At 38.0% G+C, this 20,303-nt stretch overlaps 3 protein-coding genes across 4 annotated transcripts; 2 read left to right on the top strand and 1 right to left on the bottom strand.

The window, feature by feature from the left end:
• The first annotated feature begins 134 nt into the window (after positions 1-134).
• Positions 135-3,183, top strand: LOC112182521 (protein IN2-1 homolog B). 2 transcript variants are annotated; one of them, XM_040508564.1, is made up of 10 exons: positions 135-709; positions 877-948; positions 1,137-1,197; positions 1,461-1,547; positions 1,927-2,025; positions 2,102-2,207; positions 2,294-2,370; positions 2,524-2,631; positions 2,721-2,801; positions 2,880-3,183. In XM_040508564.1, the coding sequence occupies exons 1-10, from the start codon at positions 489-491 to the stop codon at positions 2,889-2,891; spliced, it is 924 nt and encodes a 307-aa protein (XP_040364498.1). In that variant the 5' UTR covers positions 135-488; the 3' UTR covers positions 2,892-3,183. The 2 variants fall into 2 exon arrangements, with proteins under 2 accessions (XP_040364498.1, XP_024176787.1); XM_024321019.2 differs by having other exon boundaries at positions 2,721-3,174.
• A 233-nt stretch (positions 3,184-3,416) lies between these two features.
• LOC112182520 (CDP-diacylglycerol--glycerol-3-phosphate 3-phosphatidyltransferase 2) lies at positions 3,417-6,703 on the bottom strand. Its single transcript, XM_024321017.2, has 7 exons — positions 6,073-6,703; positions 5,529-5,626; positions 5,351-5,401; positions 5,093-5,206; positions 4,437-4,493; positions 4,246-4,331; positions 3,417-4,120 (listed from the first exon to the last, which is right to left on the bottom strand). Exons 1-7 carry the CDS (start codon positions 6,590-6,592, stop codon positions 4,000-4,002), a joined length of 1,047 nt encoding a protein of 348 aa, XP_024176785.1. The 5' UTR covers positions 6,593-6,703; the 3' UTR covers positions 3,417-3,999.
• Positions 6,704-11,893: 5,190 nt separating this feature from the next.
• Positions 11,894-19,887, top strand: LOC112182518 (TBC1 domain family member 8B). Its single transcript, XM_024321012.2, has 18 exons — positions 11,894-12,282; positions 12,841-12,910; positions 13,082-13,696; positions 13,799-13,984; positions 14,077-14,190; positions 14,379-14,437; positions 14,767-14,833; positions 14,954-15,005; positions 15,100-15,192; positions 15,283-15,366; positions 15,521-15,927; positions 16,534-16,595; positions 16,711-16,780; positions 17,419-17,499; positions 17,597-17,698; positions 18,120-18,244; positions 18,667-18,784; positions 19,349-19,887. Exons 1-18 carry the CDS (start codon positions 12,206-12,208, stop codon positions 19,508-19,510), a joined length of 2,544 nt encoding a protein of 847 aa, XP_024176780.1. The 5' UTR covers positions 11,894-12,205; the 3' UTR covers positions 19,511-19,887.
• Positions 19,888-20,303: the final 416 nt, after the last annotated feature.

Below are 20,303 nucleotides of genomic sequence, written 5' to 3'. Positions count from 1 at the left end.
CCCTCACTCACTCCTCATGGTTTGTTAATTCTAGCAACAATTTAGCTCCGCGAATTCAAGGTAACATAAGAAGGTCTCAAATCACATTTCGAACCCAGTAATTAGGCTAACTGTGTCTAGACATCATGTCCATGGTTGCTCATTTTAAGTCCATCACATGACTCAAACTTGCAACGGTCACTCTACCACTTCTTGTAGTGACATCCCTCTGTGCATATATCTGCTTTCTCAGCTTTTCAGTTTGACCATTTAGGTGGAGATTGGGTTTTCATGGTTTTAGTTGTTACTTGGTTGAAATTGAAACATTTTAAGCAAAGTGAAGTGGTGATTAGTTCAACAAAAATCAAAATAATGTGGTGCAATCCGAAAGAGTGAAAGTACCTAATACCTTGAGGGTGGAATATAATTAGGTCCACCTGCTTTGTTTTCTCTCTCTCCTCCAACAATATATAAGTACATAACGAACTCTCATACCAACCCAAAGAACGATGACTAGTTTGAAAGTGAGTTTCAGAGGCACTGCTCTTCCTTCTTCATCACCTCAAACTTCCCGGCATCACTTTTCAGATTCAGTCACTTTTTCTCTCCCCAAGAAATCAGTGATAGCCAAGTTTCCAAACTCCACTATACTATGTCATCCTAAGCTTCGTCTTCAAGCTTCTTTTGGGAAGAAGACCAGAGCTTCAGTCTCTGCAATAGTGGCAACTGGGTAATGTCACTAGTCCCATGTTTAGTATATGCTTGCTAAGAAAACATGAAATTACAGAAACATCCAAATTTTTCTACTTCTCTTTTTATCTAACCCAGTAACTAAAAGTTGTAACAGTTCTTGAGAATCTGTGTATCTTATTTTGATTTTGTTTGTTTTGTAAAAAGTGTGCAAGAGGTTCTTCCACCAGCTCTTACTAACAGCTCAGTCCCACCTACACTCTTTGATGGGAACACAAGGTTGGTGTAGAGTGTAGATTACTTGATTTGCAAGTTGCATTAGTTTTTTGGTTAGCTTTTGCAGTGTGCAAGTTCTTGTAGCCAATGTGTTTGTTTTATGCAACCTGCATGGGTATCATTATCTGGATTGGTTTGTGTGAATCTAAGTATCTAACTATTGGAAATGTTGGGTTTTTATGTTGTTGAAGGTTGTATGTATCTTACACATGCCCATTTGCTCAGCGCGCATGGATTGTCCGGAATTGTAAGGTTGTTTTCTAGATCACTTCATAGTCTCGTTTTACTTGATTTTGGTCTCTTTTTCTGGTTTACCTTCCAAATGCTTGCGTTAGAGATTGAGGAGAAGTAATGAAGTTTTCAATCTTTGTGCTTTTCAGCTTTGCAAGTATTAGAATTCTTAATGCTTGCTTGTATGTGGAAAAATCTTACAATGTTGACTATAATGTTACTTTGGTTATTCTGGTTTTCGCTGTGGGTCAAACCTTTTAATACTTGTTGACTACTGGGAACAGGGATTGGAGGAGAAGATAGAATTGGTTCCTCTTGATCTGCTAGACAGGCCTTCTTGGTACAAAGAAAAAGTGAACTCTACTAACAAGGTGAGATTTTGTGAATAACTCTGTTGCTGCATTTGAATAACTATGTATAAGGTTTTACACATGCTTTTGTTGCTGCATTTGAATGCATAGGTTGAACTGTTCATCCTCTAAAGCCTAAATTAGTAGTTACAAGATGTAGCAAGCCCCTAATAAAAAGTTAGTAATAAGTTGCATTGGAAATTATGGAATGCTGTCATTTCACCGGACAAATATGGCCTTGATGTGGAGCTTGTAGATACCTCACTAGTTTTGGCTTTAAGTTGCACTAGATCGGTATCAGAAAAGTTTAGAGAGAAGCTAGAGTTAATGAACCTCCTGAATAAGCTCTAACTTGTGAGCTCAAGTAACTGCGGTTTGCTGATGTGGAATCTGAATGCAGGTGCCATCACTGGAACACAATAACGAAATCAAAGTAGAGAGTCTTGATTTGATTAGGTATATCGACAGTAACTTTGAAGGGCCTTCACTGTTCCCTGATGTAAGACTTGTAAATACGTTTGTTGCTTAGGTTTACTTCCCTCGATATTACAAAAGCTAATAATCTTTAAATATAGGATCCTGCAAAGAGAGAATTTGCAGAAGAGTTGTTTTCCTACACCGACTCCTTCAACACATCTGTGTTTTTGTTTTTCAAAGGAGATGGAACTGAGGCAGCTGCCGGTGAGTTCAGCATTAACCACTTGCTTCTTTTGATGGTATTTAAGTTGCATATAAGCTCGTGTAAACATGGTGTTATGTTAAAGCAGGTGCTGCATTTGACTATATTGAAACTGCTCTCTCGAAATTTGAAGATGGACCTTTCTTTCTTGGCCAATTCAGTCTGGTAACATAGCAGCTATATCTGCTTTCTGCCAAATAGTGATTTTGTTGTCATTTGTATTAAGCTTGACAAGGCAATCAAACCTGTCTACCAAACCAAACTTATGAAAGTTGCTCGATCAGTTGAAGTGTTTCAAGTTTTGTTCTTCATTTTCAGGTGGATATAGCTTATGCTCCATTCATTGAAAGATTTCAACCTTTTGCATTGGATGTGAAGAAGCTTGACATAACTGCAGGCAGACCTAGACTGGCAGCATGGATTGAGGTACATGTGTTTTGAGTTCCTCAATGATTAGCCCCACATTCTCTGACATGAACATGTACATTACTCATGTGACTATATCAATGTTGTAGGAGATGGACAAAAACGATGCTTACAATAGAACCCGACGTGATCCTAAAGTGCACGTTGAAATCTACAAGAAACGCTTTCCGGTAATTTGTTCTTCTGCAAGTTAGGAAGTCAATTTCACAGTTTTTGCCAGTTCTCAAATCATTTCATCGATTGTGCACCCTCGAGTCTGAAATCAGCGTAAACTAGTTGAAGGGTAGCTGCAGATAAATTTTGCTTTCCTTCTCATCTCTGTATGTCATTGTATGGTGAACCAAATCATGTAGCAAACTCATGAAAATGGATTTCAAAAGGGCAGTCTAATTAGTGATTCGAATCTTCATTTCTTGTATGATAATCTAGCTGAACTGGGATTTGCAACTTCCTTATATGATTAGTAATATGCAAAGAGGAACACTTTAAATATAGGGAGATAATCATGTCCTGAAAACGAGGGCCTTGATTTCCTCAACTTTTGTGATTGTTTTAAGACACGAGTAGGAAAGTAACCTTTGCTTTGAAAACTATGAATATTTGTACATCAATTGCCATGAAAAAGTAGCCACTTGGGATATTTAAATTGAGAAGTTCAGTTTTTGAGGACATGGAAAAGCACCCATGTCCTAAAGGACCTAAATCCAGGTTCATGACAATGATGGAATTGCAGTGACATTCGAGATACAGTTTTTCCCTGATAGAAATATAATCAATCTTTATAAGACCTAGAAAAAAAAGTGAAAATGTTTCTCCAAGGATATAAAAGTAAACAACTAAGAGGAACTAAAAAAGCTGTTTCTTTGTAATTTAGGTTTACACTTTAAAAAAAAATCAACAAGCATAAACCATCTCCAACACCAAACTTCAGCAGCAAATGAATTAATAATGCACCCCCCAGCCTCACCCCGGCTTCAAAGAACCAACATCTTGCAAATAAATGGGCTGATAAAAGAATTGAACCAAACTGTGTAATGTGAGGAAAGTTTGTTTCAACATCTGTATCCCGAATATTATCCCAAAAAATCAGACCAACCTGACAGCAGTGAGAATATAAAGTCGTTGAGGGCAGCCACTAAAACACAATGACACTACCCACCCCGAAATATGAAATTTACTTAATACTGCAGGAACTTTAGCAATAATGTTATCCTCCTTCATCAACTATCAGCAAAATGCTGCTCCAATGTGCGATAACGGTCATCAATGGGTTCATGTACAGAGCACTGACAAGTAGTTCTTCGCATTTGAAATGATTGCTCAGATGAGATGTATATCCGTAAGAAGATAGAGCAGCAGCACCACTGGCTACCTCAGCAGTACTTTCCATATCTTGCTCATATACACAGCTAAAGACCATACAGCAAGCCCTGCTGATATATAAAGCAGAACAACCCCAGAGGCTACTACAAACTCTGGCCCTCCAAGACTGCACACGTTAATGGGAAGCAAGGGGTAAACAATGATCCAACAAGTTTGTTGCATAAATGATCTCTTTCATCTGCATTGACATAAAAAGAATATCCCCAAAGCCCAAAAAAACAGACAATGTACCTGCTATCTCGGGTGGCCAAGAGGATAGTTAGTGCGATCATCTGTGTGGCTGTTTTCCACTTTCCCAAGTTATTTACAGCAACAGCCTGAAAACATTTAACATCCAAGTGATTCCTTGAAACGTAAAACTTCTTTAAGATTGGAAATAGAAGATAGTTGTCCTGAGAGGTGACATGGGAATGGAAACAAACCTCTAAAAGCTTGGCGTTCTGAGAAGCAGCCCATTCTCTAACTGCAGACATGGTTATCTGAAAATAAGAAGCGAATTGATTAATACAAGGCAATCAAGTCAACAGGGATCCGAAAAACTAAAGGATAAGAGCGGTTGCAAAAAGGGAAATCAAGAGAAATAGAGGGGTGGGGGGAGAAAGAGCATTCGATAAGATAACTACTCATTGGAGTCAACATAGGCAAACTTTCAAATGAGCCCTAAGCCTTGGTCAACAGAAACTAAATGACAACATGGACATCCATACAGAAAGGAGTAGCAGGCGCACAGTCAACCTAGAAAATTGATAAGAACACCATATATTTGCAAACTGCAGTTTAACATTCCACTGTATTAATGATAACCTAACCATCACATCTTGGAAAGATGCAATTGGACTTTCCACCATGTAGATGAGGCCCACTATTGTAATGTTAAATACAGGCAAAATACCTTCCTACTAAATCTAACTTCCTAGTGCAAAATCACAATCAAATCTAATTTTAACAAATAACAACTACAAAATATACCAGTAAAGAGTCAATCACAAGTTCATAACAAGAAATGCAAGAAAAGCAGGCCTGAGTAGATGAATTCATAATTAAGGAAATACAGTAGACAAGTAAAATCATATAATACCTCTCTACCTATTATGGCAATTGAAGGAACAACCAACAGCCATGGCACTTGCCCAAATGCAGCAACATCTTGAGGTCTGGAGCACAATAAAACCAGTGTAGCAGCAACCATGAGCTGTATTTGGCAGGAAAAAGAGTCAACTTTAGAACAGTAAAGGAGCTTTAAAATAATAATAACAAAAAGCAATCTTTTCATTTTGAGTAGCTGATATTGACAATTGAAAGTGTTTACTTTACACTTAATAACAAAGGCAAATACCTTATCAGCGACTGGATCCAGAAATGCACCAAAAGCCGACCCTAACCTCATCTGAAATCCAAGGAAATTAATCAAATTATAAAATTTCAATCCAAATGTAACAAAAAGTCTCTGTCTTTAGAACTCCCAGGACTAAAAAAAGGTCTTTTAGAGTCGTGATAAAGAAAATAAAGCTAACCTTGCGAGCAAGATAGCCATCAAGCCAGTCGGTAATCGCTGCAGCTATGAATATACTTGTTGTAGCAGTTTTTCCCAACCAACTATCCACATAGAAAGCTACAAGAACGAGGGTAAAAAAAAAAAAAAAAAAAAGAAAACCATGTTAGCCATATCAAATGCAGGGGCATTGTGCAACCCAACCAAACCCCGCAAAAAAAAACACCACGAATGCATACAAAACCAAGATATCTGAGCACACCCAAATGCCAAGTATGACCACCCCAATTGTATAAAAACCCTCCAAGATGGGCGCCAATATCACTAACAACCACGTTAGCCTAATCAAACGCGAGAACCAAATAGCTGAGCATATCTGCTCCAATTTTATTGGAGAATCTAATGCAATGTACCCGAACCAAAGCCGGCAATGACTCCAAATGAATGCAAACCACATACAATTGAACATGACCAATTGACTACTCCAATTTTATAGATGATCCAACAATCATCAAATTCAAAGCAAAGATTCATCGAAATCAATCAATGGAAAAATGGGAACATACTGCTGATGAGAACGGGGACGGCGGCGACGCGGCCGAGGGTGAGAATGGTGGGCAAGGTGAGCAATTTAGGGGATTGATGAGGCGGCGTTGATTGGGCATCGTGATTAGGGGAAAGCAATCCGTCTTTATCAGCGTACAATTTGCCGTCGAACCACTCATGGCCTTTATGATTCTGGGAACCCATATCGGCCATAAGACCACCCTCTCCTTGATTCTCGGAGCGACCGCCGCTAGCAGATGAAGAGGAGGGATAAATGGCCAGGCATTTATATGGGCCGCGGAATCTGGGCCCAAGCAGGGGAGTCGAGGAGGGTGAGGGTAGTGGTGGTGCTATCCTCCACCACTTGTATTTGCGATTCTGATTTTGGGTTTGGGTCTGGAGGGTTGTTGGGTGGTGGGTGGTTGTGAAGGAGGAGCGAGAGAGAGAACGAGGGCGGACCCAATTGGGGAGGAGGAGATTTTGGGGGTGGGGTTTTATAGGAGAGGTTGCTGTGGTCATTTTGAGCACAAGGGCTGACATGGTTTTTGGTTTTGGCTTTTGGTTTTGGTTTTGGTTTTGGGTGTGTGCTCTCTATACTAGTTCTACTTCTACTACTCTACCCCCCTACCAAAGGCGTGGGGTGGGGTGGGGGGGCTTTACCTGCTTCTGCTTTTATTAGTTTACGCTGTTGAGCTGAGCAGGAGAGGGCAAAAAGCGGTTATTAAGTGATTTTGGGGGAAAGCACTTTCCGACTTTGGCTCTGGCTCTCTCGTTTTTTTTCTGCTTTCTTGTTTCTGATTCCTGTTCTGCTTAACTCTGTTAAAGCCGGAGAAAGAAAGGCTGGGTGGTGTTTTTGATTCGGTGGAGGATTCTAGAGGGAGGTTCAGGGAAACCTATGTCACTTCTAGAAATGCTCTGTTTCCTCGGGGGAAAAGAAAATGGAATTTTTGTCTTGTTCTTTTGTGTAATTTTTTGTTTTTGTTTTTGTTTTATATGGTGGTCTAAGTAGGAGGAATTCATTCGTGGTTATCTTGGTGTTATAAGAGTCGAACTCAATATGCCTCACGCTAGTGACTAGATTGACTTGGGCTTACACGAGTTATAATGGCGTTATGTTGATGTTGATTGGCTTAGGACATTTCAAATAGACTATCTATATATAAGTTTTAGACAATTTAGTTATTTAGGTAGACTAGCTATATATGAGTTTTAGACAAATCAATTTTATTTTTGGAATTGCTTTTATATTATTTTCTTTTATCAATGTTGGAAACTTCAGTCTAAAAAAAAAATAAAAAAATTGTTGGAAACTTCATTAGAGAAATACAAAGAAAAATGTTGGGAAGAAAAAAAATCCCGAAATTATACGGATAATACATTTTGGTGCATAAGGAGGAAGGTGGGAAGGCTGCCCAATTTGGTGGGCAAATCCTCCTAAAAGCCAATGACACCACACGGTCAGTGGCTTGGTTGGTTTTTATGCTCATCCATTGCCAATTACACGGAAAGGGCTAAAGAGACAACCATTTGTTTCCTGTAAGCCAAAGTCTGAGATACTTGTCATTCTGAAGAGATTTGGTTTGTATAAAGAGACTTATTGAGGTGCAAAGAGCCTGTTAGAATTGGAGCTCTGAAACCGAATCCTTATGGTTGCTAATACAATAAAAAGGGTCAGAAATCTTTGAGTAACCGAATATCAAAGCAAACTATTATTAGTCTTATTTTTCGGTTTGACAAAACAATATATATGGTTCTAAAATTATAAGACTATTTTCGATAATTTCACATTACATGCATGTATACCTTAAGCATCAAGTTTCGATTTCATGACCCAATACTCTCTCTATATCAAGACAACACAACGAGGAACATCTTAATTCTATCATATCTTAGAGTTGAAAAATGTATGCCAGCCACATTATATCACACCTCACCCAAAGACACAAATCCTTATCTTAAGCCTTAAACCCAGTTAACATTTGCTTCTGCAAATCCAAAAGGCAGATCACAGGTGTAACTTCAAAGCAAGTGAAAGGTACTCCTCGTCCTCGGAAAATGAAAACCGAATTCGTAAGCAATATTAATTTGCAAAATCAAAAGCTTTGGCCTCACATTAGTATTATTGCCAGATCCTGTGTATTGTTATCTTGTACCGACACAAAGCTTTTCATTTTCAAGACCTGAAACCTGTGCCTGTGTCATTTGGCATTTACGAAAAAGGGCCTTTACACTCAAATATCGGGACATCAAATGCACTCCACCGACAGGCCGCACTATTTAAATCGAGTCAAAAGTCAAAACCAGAAAGTTCATATAATTACCATCACCTTGTGTGTTAAGGCACTCATGATTTCAATAAAAGCTTAACAACTCCTGCAATTTTATGACTAAAAGTAAATAATTAGGCTTTCAGAAAAGTCGATAAAGATCGGCTTCGTTTGGAAGGCCACGTAATTGATGAAATCAAGTCTTTAATTCAGTTTTTTTCTAGTTGTGGTAGTCATATTGTGAGACGGAATGACAATAAAGTTGTCTATCGTTTAGCAAAAAAGTCTTTGAAATTTAGTCAACCTTTACTTTGTTTAGAGTCGAGGCCAGCATGGCTTCATCAGTCTGTCAGTATGGATTTCCAATGTGAAGTCTAGTTGGGTCAAATGCTAGGAGTGTTTGATTCTAAAATCATTGTATCCATTTCATCATGAATGAAGTATCATTTTGATAAAATAATAAATAAAAAAATGATAGGCTTCGTGCCATAGTAAACTATTTTTTTTTTTTTTACATAAAATAGTGGCCGAGTAAGAGGAGAGGATTATATGCACTGTAGGTTATTTTAATCTCTAAAAAAATAACAACCACTCATCTAATCCACTCCTTTATATATTTTAATATAAAAAAAATTACGTCCATTCATATTGCAAGTATTTATGCACTGACGGTGCATGGAATACACTCCCATTTGCAGCCTATCATGTTTTTACCAGACCAACTCCATTAAATAGTAGTAAACTAGTTTGAGTCAAGGTTTAAAATTTTGATTGCGTCGTAATCAGTAATTTCAATAACAAAATTCTTGATAATAGTTTTTGAAGAAATTTAGATTCATATTCTGAGTTTATTATTTTGTATGAAACTGGTTTTGTCCGCATGAAGAACCGGCGGGTAGGTAGATTGTTATAATATTGGAGTTGAAAGTAACCACGTCTTTGCAAGAAAAGTTGAGCTTTCCTATGAAAATGATAACCGTGGGCCTCCATATTTTGCCTTTATGGCTTTACTCATTTCATGTTTGCCAAATGAGGAATCGTCGATAAGTCTCTTCATTTTATGGTTAATTTTGAACATTTAGAACATGCCATCGGCCCATAATGCCTTGAATTTACATATTCCATATGTAGAAATCTCTCCTATTTTTTCAGAAAATTTGACTATATAGGAATTCCAGTATCTCCTATTTAGTAACTTGCACATATTAGTCTATGCAAACTTTATAAAGAAATAAATTTCACAGTCTTCGTTTTCTTTTTAATTGATCATATTGACACTTAATTATTTAGGCGATTGGATGTTTATTTAGATTGTTTATATTTTCTTATTATTCATGCAGTGGTCTCAAATAGTTTTGGTAGAGAAATAACGCAATTCGTAAAATATGGTTAGTCCACTTCAAGCATTTAAATACTTCCACACCAATGCTTTTTGAGGTAATTGTCGAGTATCCTTCTAAATGTCTTTTTACTTTTTTGCAAAGTTTAATTTTAAAAATCACTTGGCCAACAAATCTGTAGCCTAAGTGACATTGTTATGATGTAGAAGTCTCACTTACAAATGAGTATGAAAATAAAGAAAAGAAAAAAATTTAAGACATATGAAAATAAAGAAAAATATTTTAAGACATAATTATCATATGTTTACTTTAAAATGTAAGAGCATCTCTAACAGAGTAGCTAAATTTAATTTTTAGCTATATTTAATTATTTTTGAAGCAAAATTCAGCTCCAACAGACTAGCTATAGCTTAGCTATATTTAACTTTAGCTAAATTGGCTAGCTATATTTAGCTAGAGAATCCTACATAGCTAAAGCAAAAGTTATATTTCTCTCTCCTCTTTTGTCCACATGTCAGTTTACGATTCGATGAAACATAATATATCATTTACAAATAGCTATCATTGATGGAGCAACATTGTTAAATCAATAGCTATAATTCACAAGTTTAGCTAAATTTAACTAAAAAATAAATTCTACTGTTGGAAATGCTCTAACTAGGTTTTCCTATTTCTTTAGGGATCCGATCACGTTGTGGGTAGTGAGTAAAATCTTTATAAATTTACCATAAAAAATTCAATGATTTTCAAACTAGTATTGTACAAGATAACTTTTATAGTAATTTATAAAATAAACACTGTTTTTTTTGTGTTGAGAAAGACAATAACCATTAATCAACAAAGCATATAAGGGGGACATAAACCAAAACCCCAATAAACCGCGTTATAGAGACCATCAGGCCAAAGGGCCCAAACTCTAACCACCATACGCCTCTTCCCAGGCTACTTTGAAACCTATGAACCTGAAAGTTCCAGTGTAACCTTGTAATCCACCACACAGAAGACAGCCTCCTCTTCAACACCGTGTCCGAAGGTACTAAACCACGTGTAAAGGATCGCTTATCAGCAAATCGACAACAAAGATAAACCAGAGTTGAACCAAATCGTCATCGTCCTCGGGAATGACACCATTTACATGGCATAACACCTACACTAAATCCTAGCTCAGAAGAGTAGGAACCCACCCCTAGCTCAGAAGAGTAGAGACTTATTAATAGTAACCAAACCAACCAAGAAACCCTAATTGACTCCAAACGACAGACACAACAAAACCCAAAAAAATTGAAAACAACACACCACCAACGAGGCCCAAGAACAATAGCCTAGCCCAGCCCAACCACCACTTTTCCCAACAGAGAGCAAGCGCCCTAGACAGCCCTTCCCGACGCTGGCAAGCTCCAATGTCACCACTCCGCTGCCACGTAGCACCATGTAGCACCACGCCGCTCCGCCGCAACCCTACATCGCAGCACCGCCTAGCCACGTTGCAAACAGATTCGATAGCCTGCAGACGACCACAACTAGATCCAAAAAGGAGACCGAAACTAGCTTCGATTCGATCTCGTCAGCCACAGCACAGATCGCCAGACTGCTGGCGCCCGATCCCACCACCTGAAAGAGCCGTCGAATAGCTGCTCCACAAGCTTTGTCATCCCCGATCCGAGATGGACAGAACGAGATCTGTCTGCCCAACCCGAGGTCAAAGACCCATCCTTCTTCCCTGGACAACACCTCTGCACAGAAAGCCCGCCGCTACTCAGCATCCCCTCTCGGGCCAGAACGAGGCAGCAGCGTTCGGCCAGGAGAAAACAAAAACCTTCGGGATTTTTCTTTTTCTTAGCGCGCGGGGCGCGTTCTAAGCACCTTCTATTCTGGCTTTACTTTATAAAATAAACGTTTATGATTACAACCCCGTAAAATTACTATTGATCTTGTGAATTTTATTTTTTTGAGAATATATTGATCTTGGTACAAACACATCCAAAATGGCATGATCGGAAGCCATATGGAAATCATAAATGAGCATTCTACCTGTATGTAGCATATCTGACCCCATCCAAGATCCGATTTTCCCCCAACAACCCGCTCTCCCAATTTTATTTTCCTTTCAGGTCCAGTCAATATTACCCAAAAACTTCTTCTAAACAATAATTACTTTTTTTTTTTTTTTTTTTGAGTCTCTAGACAATAATAACTTAAGCATAGAGAAATAAGCCTGGTGTCTCCTCGGTCTCGAAGTCCGTGTCCAAATCCATGGGGGCTGCACATGTAATAATTATGTGACGCCAATCTCGCTCTCCTCTCCTCTGCATGTGCCTAGACGCTAGACAGCCGAGTCTCTTCTCTTCTCCTCTGACTCTTCCACTCCCCCAGAGCCAAAACCAATCTCATCGATTTCTCTCTCTCTCTCTCTCTCTCTCTCTGGTCTAGTCTCAGTCCAAGTTTCAGTCGCCGAGAAAATCAAGGCGAAGAAGAAGAAGAAGAAGGAGGAGGCGAAGATCTTCGTAGTCGCCAACTGAAAAGTCCGATATCTCCGCCGATCCGGAATGAAATCCTCCTCCTCCGCCGCCGCCGCCGCCAAGGCCACGCTTAATCCGCTCAGTGTCGCCTACGAGAACAAGAGGTACGGTTTTCCTGTGCCACTACTCTCCCTTTCGTCCACGCTTAGGTTTTGGATTTCGTAGCTATATGCTTCGATCATAGTGATTTGGCTGAAGCTGAGTTAGTGTTTGAGATCGGAGCTGTTCGTTTGGTACTGAGTGTGCCTTAATGCGGTGTCGTTTAGTGTGGATTGGGATTGAGATGAGTCGATTGTGTGACAAGGAGTTTAAGATCCTGATTGGCTGGATTTAGTTTAGTGTGTAGTTTTGGTAGGATTTGTGTTGTCGTTTGCTTTTGAATGTGCATTGAGGCAATGCCGAGCTCTATGGGAAGTAGAATATGCCGATTGCAGGTAATCGGAGCTGCCCGGCGGTGCTCGGAGTTTTGTTTATTTACGGTTTTTGGTGAGATGATCTTTATAATTGGGGTGTTTGGTTGGGGATATGATTGGGAATGCACTGTGTGATCTTATTTAATGAAGCAAGTTTTATTGATATTTAAGAAGAAGCAATAGGTAGGTGGATTTTACTGTGCTTATTTATTGGAAATTTTGAATGAACCGGCATTGGTGTTTTGACAGGGATGCTTATGGATTTGCTGTGAGACCTCAGCATGTGCAACGCTACCGAGAATATGCCAATATCTACAAGGTTTTACTCTATCTTAATTTCCACTTTCCAGTTGACGTTTCAGGTTTGTATGAGAAATGTGTAAAGAACGAACGCAGAACAGAATCTCTTCTTTTATGATGTATAGTAAAAGAACTTATGTTTTCCTCTTCTCATATTGTACTTGATTATGTAATATACTTGTGCTTTCAGGAAGAAGAGGAAGAAAGATCAGAAAGGTGGACCTCTTTTTTGCAACGGCAAGCAGAGTCTGCAAGATTGTCCGTAAATGGATCATCTAATGCAGAAGATAACAAGGCCTTGGAAGCTGAGACCTCAGAGCAAGAACTAGATTCCAGTTCAGAGAAGGGTGTTGATGGCGATGTTTTAGGTGACCGGAAGCCGGGTTCGAATTCTCCAATAAAAAATGATAGCGAAATGGAGGAACTGGCAGCGAAGGAGACAAAAGCTCATGGGATCCAAATATGGAATGAGATTAGATCATCCCTTCACGAAATTGAAGAAATGATGAGTATTCGTGTAAAGAAGAAGAGCAATTTATCAAAGACAGAGCAGGACACGAGAAATGGAAAGCCGGTTCATCCTATTGAAGAGTTTAGACCCCCAAAAGGAGCATCTGAGGAGGACTCTGAGGACGAGTTCTACGACGTGGAGAGGTCAGACCAAGATGCCCCTTCAAGTGACAGTATAAATGCCTCTGCAACAGGTGCTGCTTCTGACGTAGTCCCTTCAGAATCCTTATTTCCTTGGAAACAAGAGTTGGAGGTTCTTGTTCGTGGGGGAGTACCCATGGCTCTGAGGGGAGAGGTGCATTTATGTTCTCAATTTGCTTCTGCTTATTTGTTTCTATATTTCATGAATATCACTGTAATTAGCAAGTTCTATAACTGCTTCAGTTCAATCTTTCAGCTTTGGCAAGCATTTGTGGGTGTGAAGTTGCGGCGTGTTGATAATTATTACCAGGATCTGCTAGCTTCTGAAACTAAAGCTGGCAGTGATGTGGAACAACATAGCTTGGACTCAGACATAAATAGCAAGTTGTCAACAACTGATTCTGCATATGTACCCGAAAAGTGGAAAGGACAGATTGAGAAGGTTATTCACTTCTTTACTCTGTCTGTGCTATTTTATTTGAAATTATTCATCTATCCAAGTGCTTAACTTATTGACAATGATTTGAACTGCAGGATCTACCTCGTACATTTCCAGGTCACCCTGCTCTAGATGTGGATGGTAGAAATGCTTTGAGGCGATTGCTTACTGCATATGCGCGACACAATCCTTCTGTTGGGTACTGTCAGGTAATCAGAGTGGAGTTGTAACATGACCCTTTTTGGAATTGTTTTTGAGATATTGCATTGTATTAAGTGTGACACTTCTGTAATTTGTTTTATTTTTGATATACCATATGATAAATGTTATCAATTATGTCCTACATTTTTTCACTTGTCTTTGACTTTAAAGCACTTTTGCTTTAATCTACATGCAGGCCATGAATTTCTTTGCTGGCTTGCTACTACTTCTCATGCCCGAAGAAAATGCTTTTTGGTAAGATGAGAAGCTTGATCAATTTATTGTCTTCCAGTAAAGAATACTCTCCAACTTCTTGGCTTTTTTCATATTTTCTTTTCAAGTTTTTATTTTTTATTTTTTTATTTTTTTTTATCGCTAATCAACTTACTTTCTGAGTCATACTTATAAAGAAAAAAACAAGGTACTGATTTTATTTCATTTTAATGATATATATTTTATTTATCTTTTATGCAAGGAGTAACAATTTCCTGGAGAAATAGAAGTTTAATTTAGATAAAACTTATTAGCATAATAGTTCACATATTTTTTTTACGTATATTTACAAAGTTGGTAAACTCTTTCAGGGCTTTGATGGGAATCCTAGATGATTATTTTGAGGGCTATTACTCTGAGGAAATGATAGAATCTCAGGTAATCTTTTCTGTTTTTCACCTTACTCATTTTGTGTACATTTGGTCTTTCTCCTCTAATGAGAAACATTAACAAAAGTAAAGAAACCACTGTTTAAATCCATATTGTTATTATTTACAGGTGGATCAACTTGTTTTCGAGGAGTTGGTGCATGAGAGATTTCCTAAATTAGGTTTGTATATCGTTACTATTCAAACAGTATATGCTTCTTTTTATACATTATTTTTAGGTTGGATGGTCACATGTCACCTTTATTCATAATGCAGTCAATCATCTAGATTACCTGGGAGTGCAAGTGGCATGGGTGACTGGACCATGGTTCCTTTCCATTTTCATGAATATGCTGCCATGGGAAAGTGGTCAGGTTTTATATTCAGTAATATAAACACATTGCAGAGGTACTAAATCAAAGCTTACCTAAATTTTGATGGTTTATTATTCACTTACAGTTCTACGAGTCTGGGATGTGCTTCTTTTTGAGGGGAACCGCGTGATGCTATTTAGGACCGCACTTGCTTTGATGGAGTTATATGGTACTGGGTAACAAAAAATGTTTTTATTTTTTATTCTATCCAAGAAAAAGAATAAAATAAACATATAATGTTGATACTTGGACATGAATGTCGTATCATGTTGGCTGTAAGCACCTCTGGTTTATGAAACTTAATTTAGCTCAGTTACTTGTAGGCCCTGCACTGGTTACTACCAAGGATGCTGGAGATGCAGTCACTCTGCTGCAATCGCTGGCTGGCTCCACATTTGATAGCAGTCAACTAGTATTGACAGCTTGCATGGGTTACCAAAATGTAAATGAAACTAGATTACAAGAGTTGAGAAATAAACATCGGCCTGCTGTAATTAATGCTATTGAGGAAAGATCAAAGGGACTTCGGGCTTGGAAGGATTCTCAGGGTCTAGCTTCTAAGCTATACAATTTTAAGCAAGATCCTAAATCAATGATAATAGAAACGAAGAAAGCAGAAAGAAATGGTGATTTATCACGTTCAGAGTCTGGGTCCACTAATGCAGATGAAATTCTTATTAGCTTGACTGGGGATGGGGAGTTGGATTCTGTTCCAGATCTTCAAGAGCAGGTTGGACTCTTGAAATAAAAGCATTTTGTTTCAGTCATTTACTCAGTGCATAGATTAGATCTCTGTTTTGACACACACACACACACACATTCATCAATGTACACCTGTCCATGGATTGCCAATTATTTTGCTTTTTGGAAAGAAAAAGATACGCGCATGGAGCCTCTTATCCACTTCTGTTATATCATCTGTGTGACTGATAGAGATTGTTTTTTTTTTTATTCTTTATTTTTTTGTTTTTTTTTATACAACTAGTACAGTATGCACAGTTATTTGGGCTGGGCATAGACATTGAGATAATATTTAAGCTTAGAGTTGGGAAATGAGTAAGATTTTTGGTGTATATTCTATTTGTGAAAAATGTCGAAGGAAAATTGTCCTTTTCTCCAGAAATTGGTATCAATTGTACCATTGAGAGAATGATTTTAACAATGTTCTGACATTCTATCCCCACAGTGTTCACTTGTACATCAAGAAGTCCCGAAACCATGGTTTATGACATAGATAGAGTATACAAGGTTTAATAATTGTAAATGCGAGGAGATTTTGAATTAAAGTATGCTACTGAGAATCCACTATGAGATTGATATAGGGTTCTACCTGCAGGTGGTGTGGTTGAAGGTTGAATTATGCAAGCTGCTGGAGGATAAAAGATCTGCTGAACTCAGGTTAATATTTTCTCTCGTCTTACGGTTTTAAGCTTATAAAATCTATACTTACATAGGATGAATGTATGGAATATGTTTAGTGACATTGACATTCTTGGTCCTAACCATTTTTCAGAGCTGAGGAGCTGGAGACAGCATTGATGGAGATGGTTAAGCAGGATAATCGTCGGCAATTGCATGCTAGGGTATTAGATTCAGAAAACTTATACATGTTGCAGTTTCTTTTATACATGTTCCCTTTTTACATGGATATTCATTGATTGAGGGGGGTCTTTATTGGCTTATTCTAAATAGCTTTTCATTTTTCAGTGTTCTCTTATTAGATTATTTTTGTTGTAGTTGTAGGTTTTAGGTTAACAGTGTGTGATTGTGAGGAAAGTAAAGGAGGTGATAGTTAGTAGATCATAATTTTCTTGCTGATAGGCTCTCATTGCGGCCATTGCACCTTGCTTTTCCTTATTATCTTTTGTTTCTTTTGGTAGATTTGATCTCAGAATTAGAGATGATTTGCAGTTTCTTTGTGGATGTAAAGAGACCATGCTGGAAACAACTTTCCTTCATTTATAGCTTGTATTGTTATTACAGTTTGCTGAAAATTTGTAAACTTTTCTACACAATACTTTAGCAATAAAACAGATTCTGACAAACAAATGAGTAGCTGATATGTACTGAAACCAGTTAGTTTCGGTCTTACTGCATCCAAATAATTTTTAAGATAAATGCTCATGCAAAGTTCTTGTGTTCTTGCATCTGTACTCGAAAGTTTACTAGTAAGTACAGTTTAGTCAGAGGCAGTTACTCATTCACTATGTCACTATGTCAGGTTGAGCAATTAGAGCAAGAGGTCGCCGATCTTCGCCGAGCCCTTTCTGATAAGCAGGAACAGGAGAGTGTCATGCTCCAGGTTTTCATTTCCTTTTCCTCTGTATTTTTAAGTTTATTTTTATTTCCTTTAATTGCTTTAGTACTTGCCACTTACAAGGTCATTTTCCATCTCATAGGTGTTGATGCGAGTAGAGCAAGAGCAGAGATTAACTGAAGATGCGCGAAGATTTTCTGAGCAAGATGCAGCAGCACAGAGATATGCTGCTCAAGTGCTTCAGGTTGCATATATAACCGTACCTCTGAAATTATGTTTGGACATGTATTGATGAGTAAATCTTATATGGGATACCCCTTATAGGATTTGTTTGATAAATTGCTTGCAATTTTTTCCCCCTTTTCCTTTCCCTAATAGTCTTTTCCATGGGGCTTGATGTCTTTAGTTGTATACGACTATATGGTATTGGCACTAATTGTCAATTCAAAATTTGAGTGTTTTCTGCTCAATATACAATTCTGTGCTGCCAGCTTAATAGAACTAGCTATTGCTCAAAATTGAAATTACTTTGTGCTGTCTGGAGAGTTTGAAATAGGTGTATATTTAGAGCATGTACTTCTATCAAACTTTTTCTGACTGCAGATGATACCATTATCTGGTGATGATATACAGTTTATTTATTTTTATATGTTCTGTCTTTGCAGGAAAAGTATGAAGAGGCCACTGCTTCCCTCGCGGAAATGGAGAAGAGAGTTGTTATGGCAGAATCAATGTTAGAGGCTACTTTACAGTACCAAACTGGTCAACAGAAAACACAACCTTCTCCACGGTACCCCTGCCAGCTTCTTATTTAGTCATTTTTGAAAGTTAATCTATGACCTGTTGTTGCTCTTGGTTTTCTTACATGTCTACCTTAATTTAGTCGTTGCGTAGTCGTTGGTGAGTTATATGAGTTTTAAGTTTCTCCTCTAATGTCATCCATACTAAATCTCTATTTTACATTTCTAAATTGTCTCTCTCTCTCTCTCTTTTTTTTTTCAAAGAGTTTTTGTCTTTCAATAGAAGAAATTCCTTTACACCTAAGAGAAAATGTTGGGATCCTGATAGATACGTAAAGCGTGCTCATGTGAAAAATCATATGCAAAGTATAAAGCCATAGCATATCAAGGATTGAAATTAGATTTACATATGTTTCGTTTCTCAATAGATGAAATTGGTACAGTGGAATTGAAACACAAAGTTGTTTTGCAGATCTTTATCTTTAGATTCTTCACCCAGAAGCAATCAAGAGCCCACACAAGAGTTCCCTGCAAGAAAGATTAGTTTGCTATCTCGACCATTTGGACTTGGTTGGCGCAATCGCAGTGAGGTTAGTTCATGTAGACTTTTGAACTGATTTTGTGTAGAGCAGATTAAGAATGGGGTGGGTGGGACATTTTGACTAAGACCAGTGGCCTTTTTGCCTGGGATTCAACTGCCTACTTTGGTAGGAGTTGAACTTACGAGAGAGAAGTACCACTTGGCTATGAGGCCCGGAACAATATTTATTCTTTGGTACAGTAGAAAACAATGAATCTGTCAAGCATCTGAACTCTGTTCATATAGTAAGTAGTAACCAAGGCATAAGGTTCCACTGTCACTGATATTCAGTTGCTGAGTCTATTATTTGAAACCCAATTCAATTCATTACGCTAGTTGAATGCACTAACCATTATAACACGGGAGAAATTGAGCCGGTGATGATAACAGCATTTCCATTAGTTTTGCTTTTGATTATTTAGTTTACTTATCTGAAGTTCTTTTCAAGTGTATCCTTGCACCATAGATGATATCATGCTAGAATGTTTTTTTTTTTTTAAATTTTTTTTTAAGGAAACTTATAAGTTCTTCTTGATCTTGTGCTATTATTATCAATTCCTATTGAATGTACCAGGGAAAAACTGCTTCCAGTGAGGGACAGAGTCCTACCACAGAAAGGAAAGAAACAAATGCAGAACTTAAAGAGGCGAATGACGGCAAGCATATCAGTGAAGGACAAAGTCCTACCGCAGAATGCAAAGAGACAAATGGCATTGAAGTACAAGATAAAGTGTAGAACGGTGCAAGTTGTGTTGATATCCCTATAGATATTTGCTGCCCCAATAGTAATACCATCATGTGGTATTAGCTCGGTAGATGTTACTTTCTGTGTATGCCGGTCCAGGGTGCAATAGTTTTGATTTCCTCGTCTTTAATTTGTCAAAGACAACCAATTTTATCCATTCATTGTTTGACTGTTCATTAAGTAGTACTAGAGTTAAGGGGAAGAGTACAGAAAATATGGTAGTATGGTTTACATAGTTGTATAATCTTCATCAATCTGTTTGTATGACACTTTTCTAAACGTACAGTTCTTAGTTACCTCTAATGAGGGTCTCTTCCAGGTTGATTTTCTAATAAAAAATTGTCAGTACTTGGTTCATACAGTGAGAATTATTGCGTTTCTTCACTCTTATATTCTGTACCATCAGTACTGTGTAGTTGTACATGATACTTGTGCCCAGATCGGAAACTCTTATTGTATGTTATTCAATTTTGAGATAGGATGAAGGCAATCAATTATACTCCATGATCGTAATGAGCTTAACCAAGTTGAAAAGTTCCAGTGATTTGCTGGAATGAGGCTATGGAACAAACAAAAGACAACATTCTTTGACATATGAAGGAATTGAGGAACGTCGCGCTGTTGGATGCTGAAGGTAATGGCAATGAGCATCGGATTTGTAATCCACTCAAATTGCCAATGGGATGGGGGCGGCGTAGAGCTTTCGAGCGATATTTTTACGGAGGCTACATCAATTGAGGAAGCACAATACTGTTGAAGAGGATACAAGCATGGGGAGGGTGAA

This window comes from Rosa chinensis, chromosome 1, assembly GCF_002994745.2.
Source record: "Rosa chinensis cultivar Old Blush chromosome 1, RchiOBHm-V2, whole genome shotgun sequence".
In the NCBI taxonomy this organism is placed as follows: Eukaryota; Viridiplantae; Streptophyta; class Magnoliopsida; order Rosales; family Rosaceae; genus Rosa; species Rosa chinensis.
This window is presented reverse-complemented; position numbering and strand designations above follow the sequence as displayed.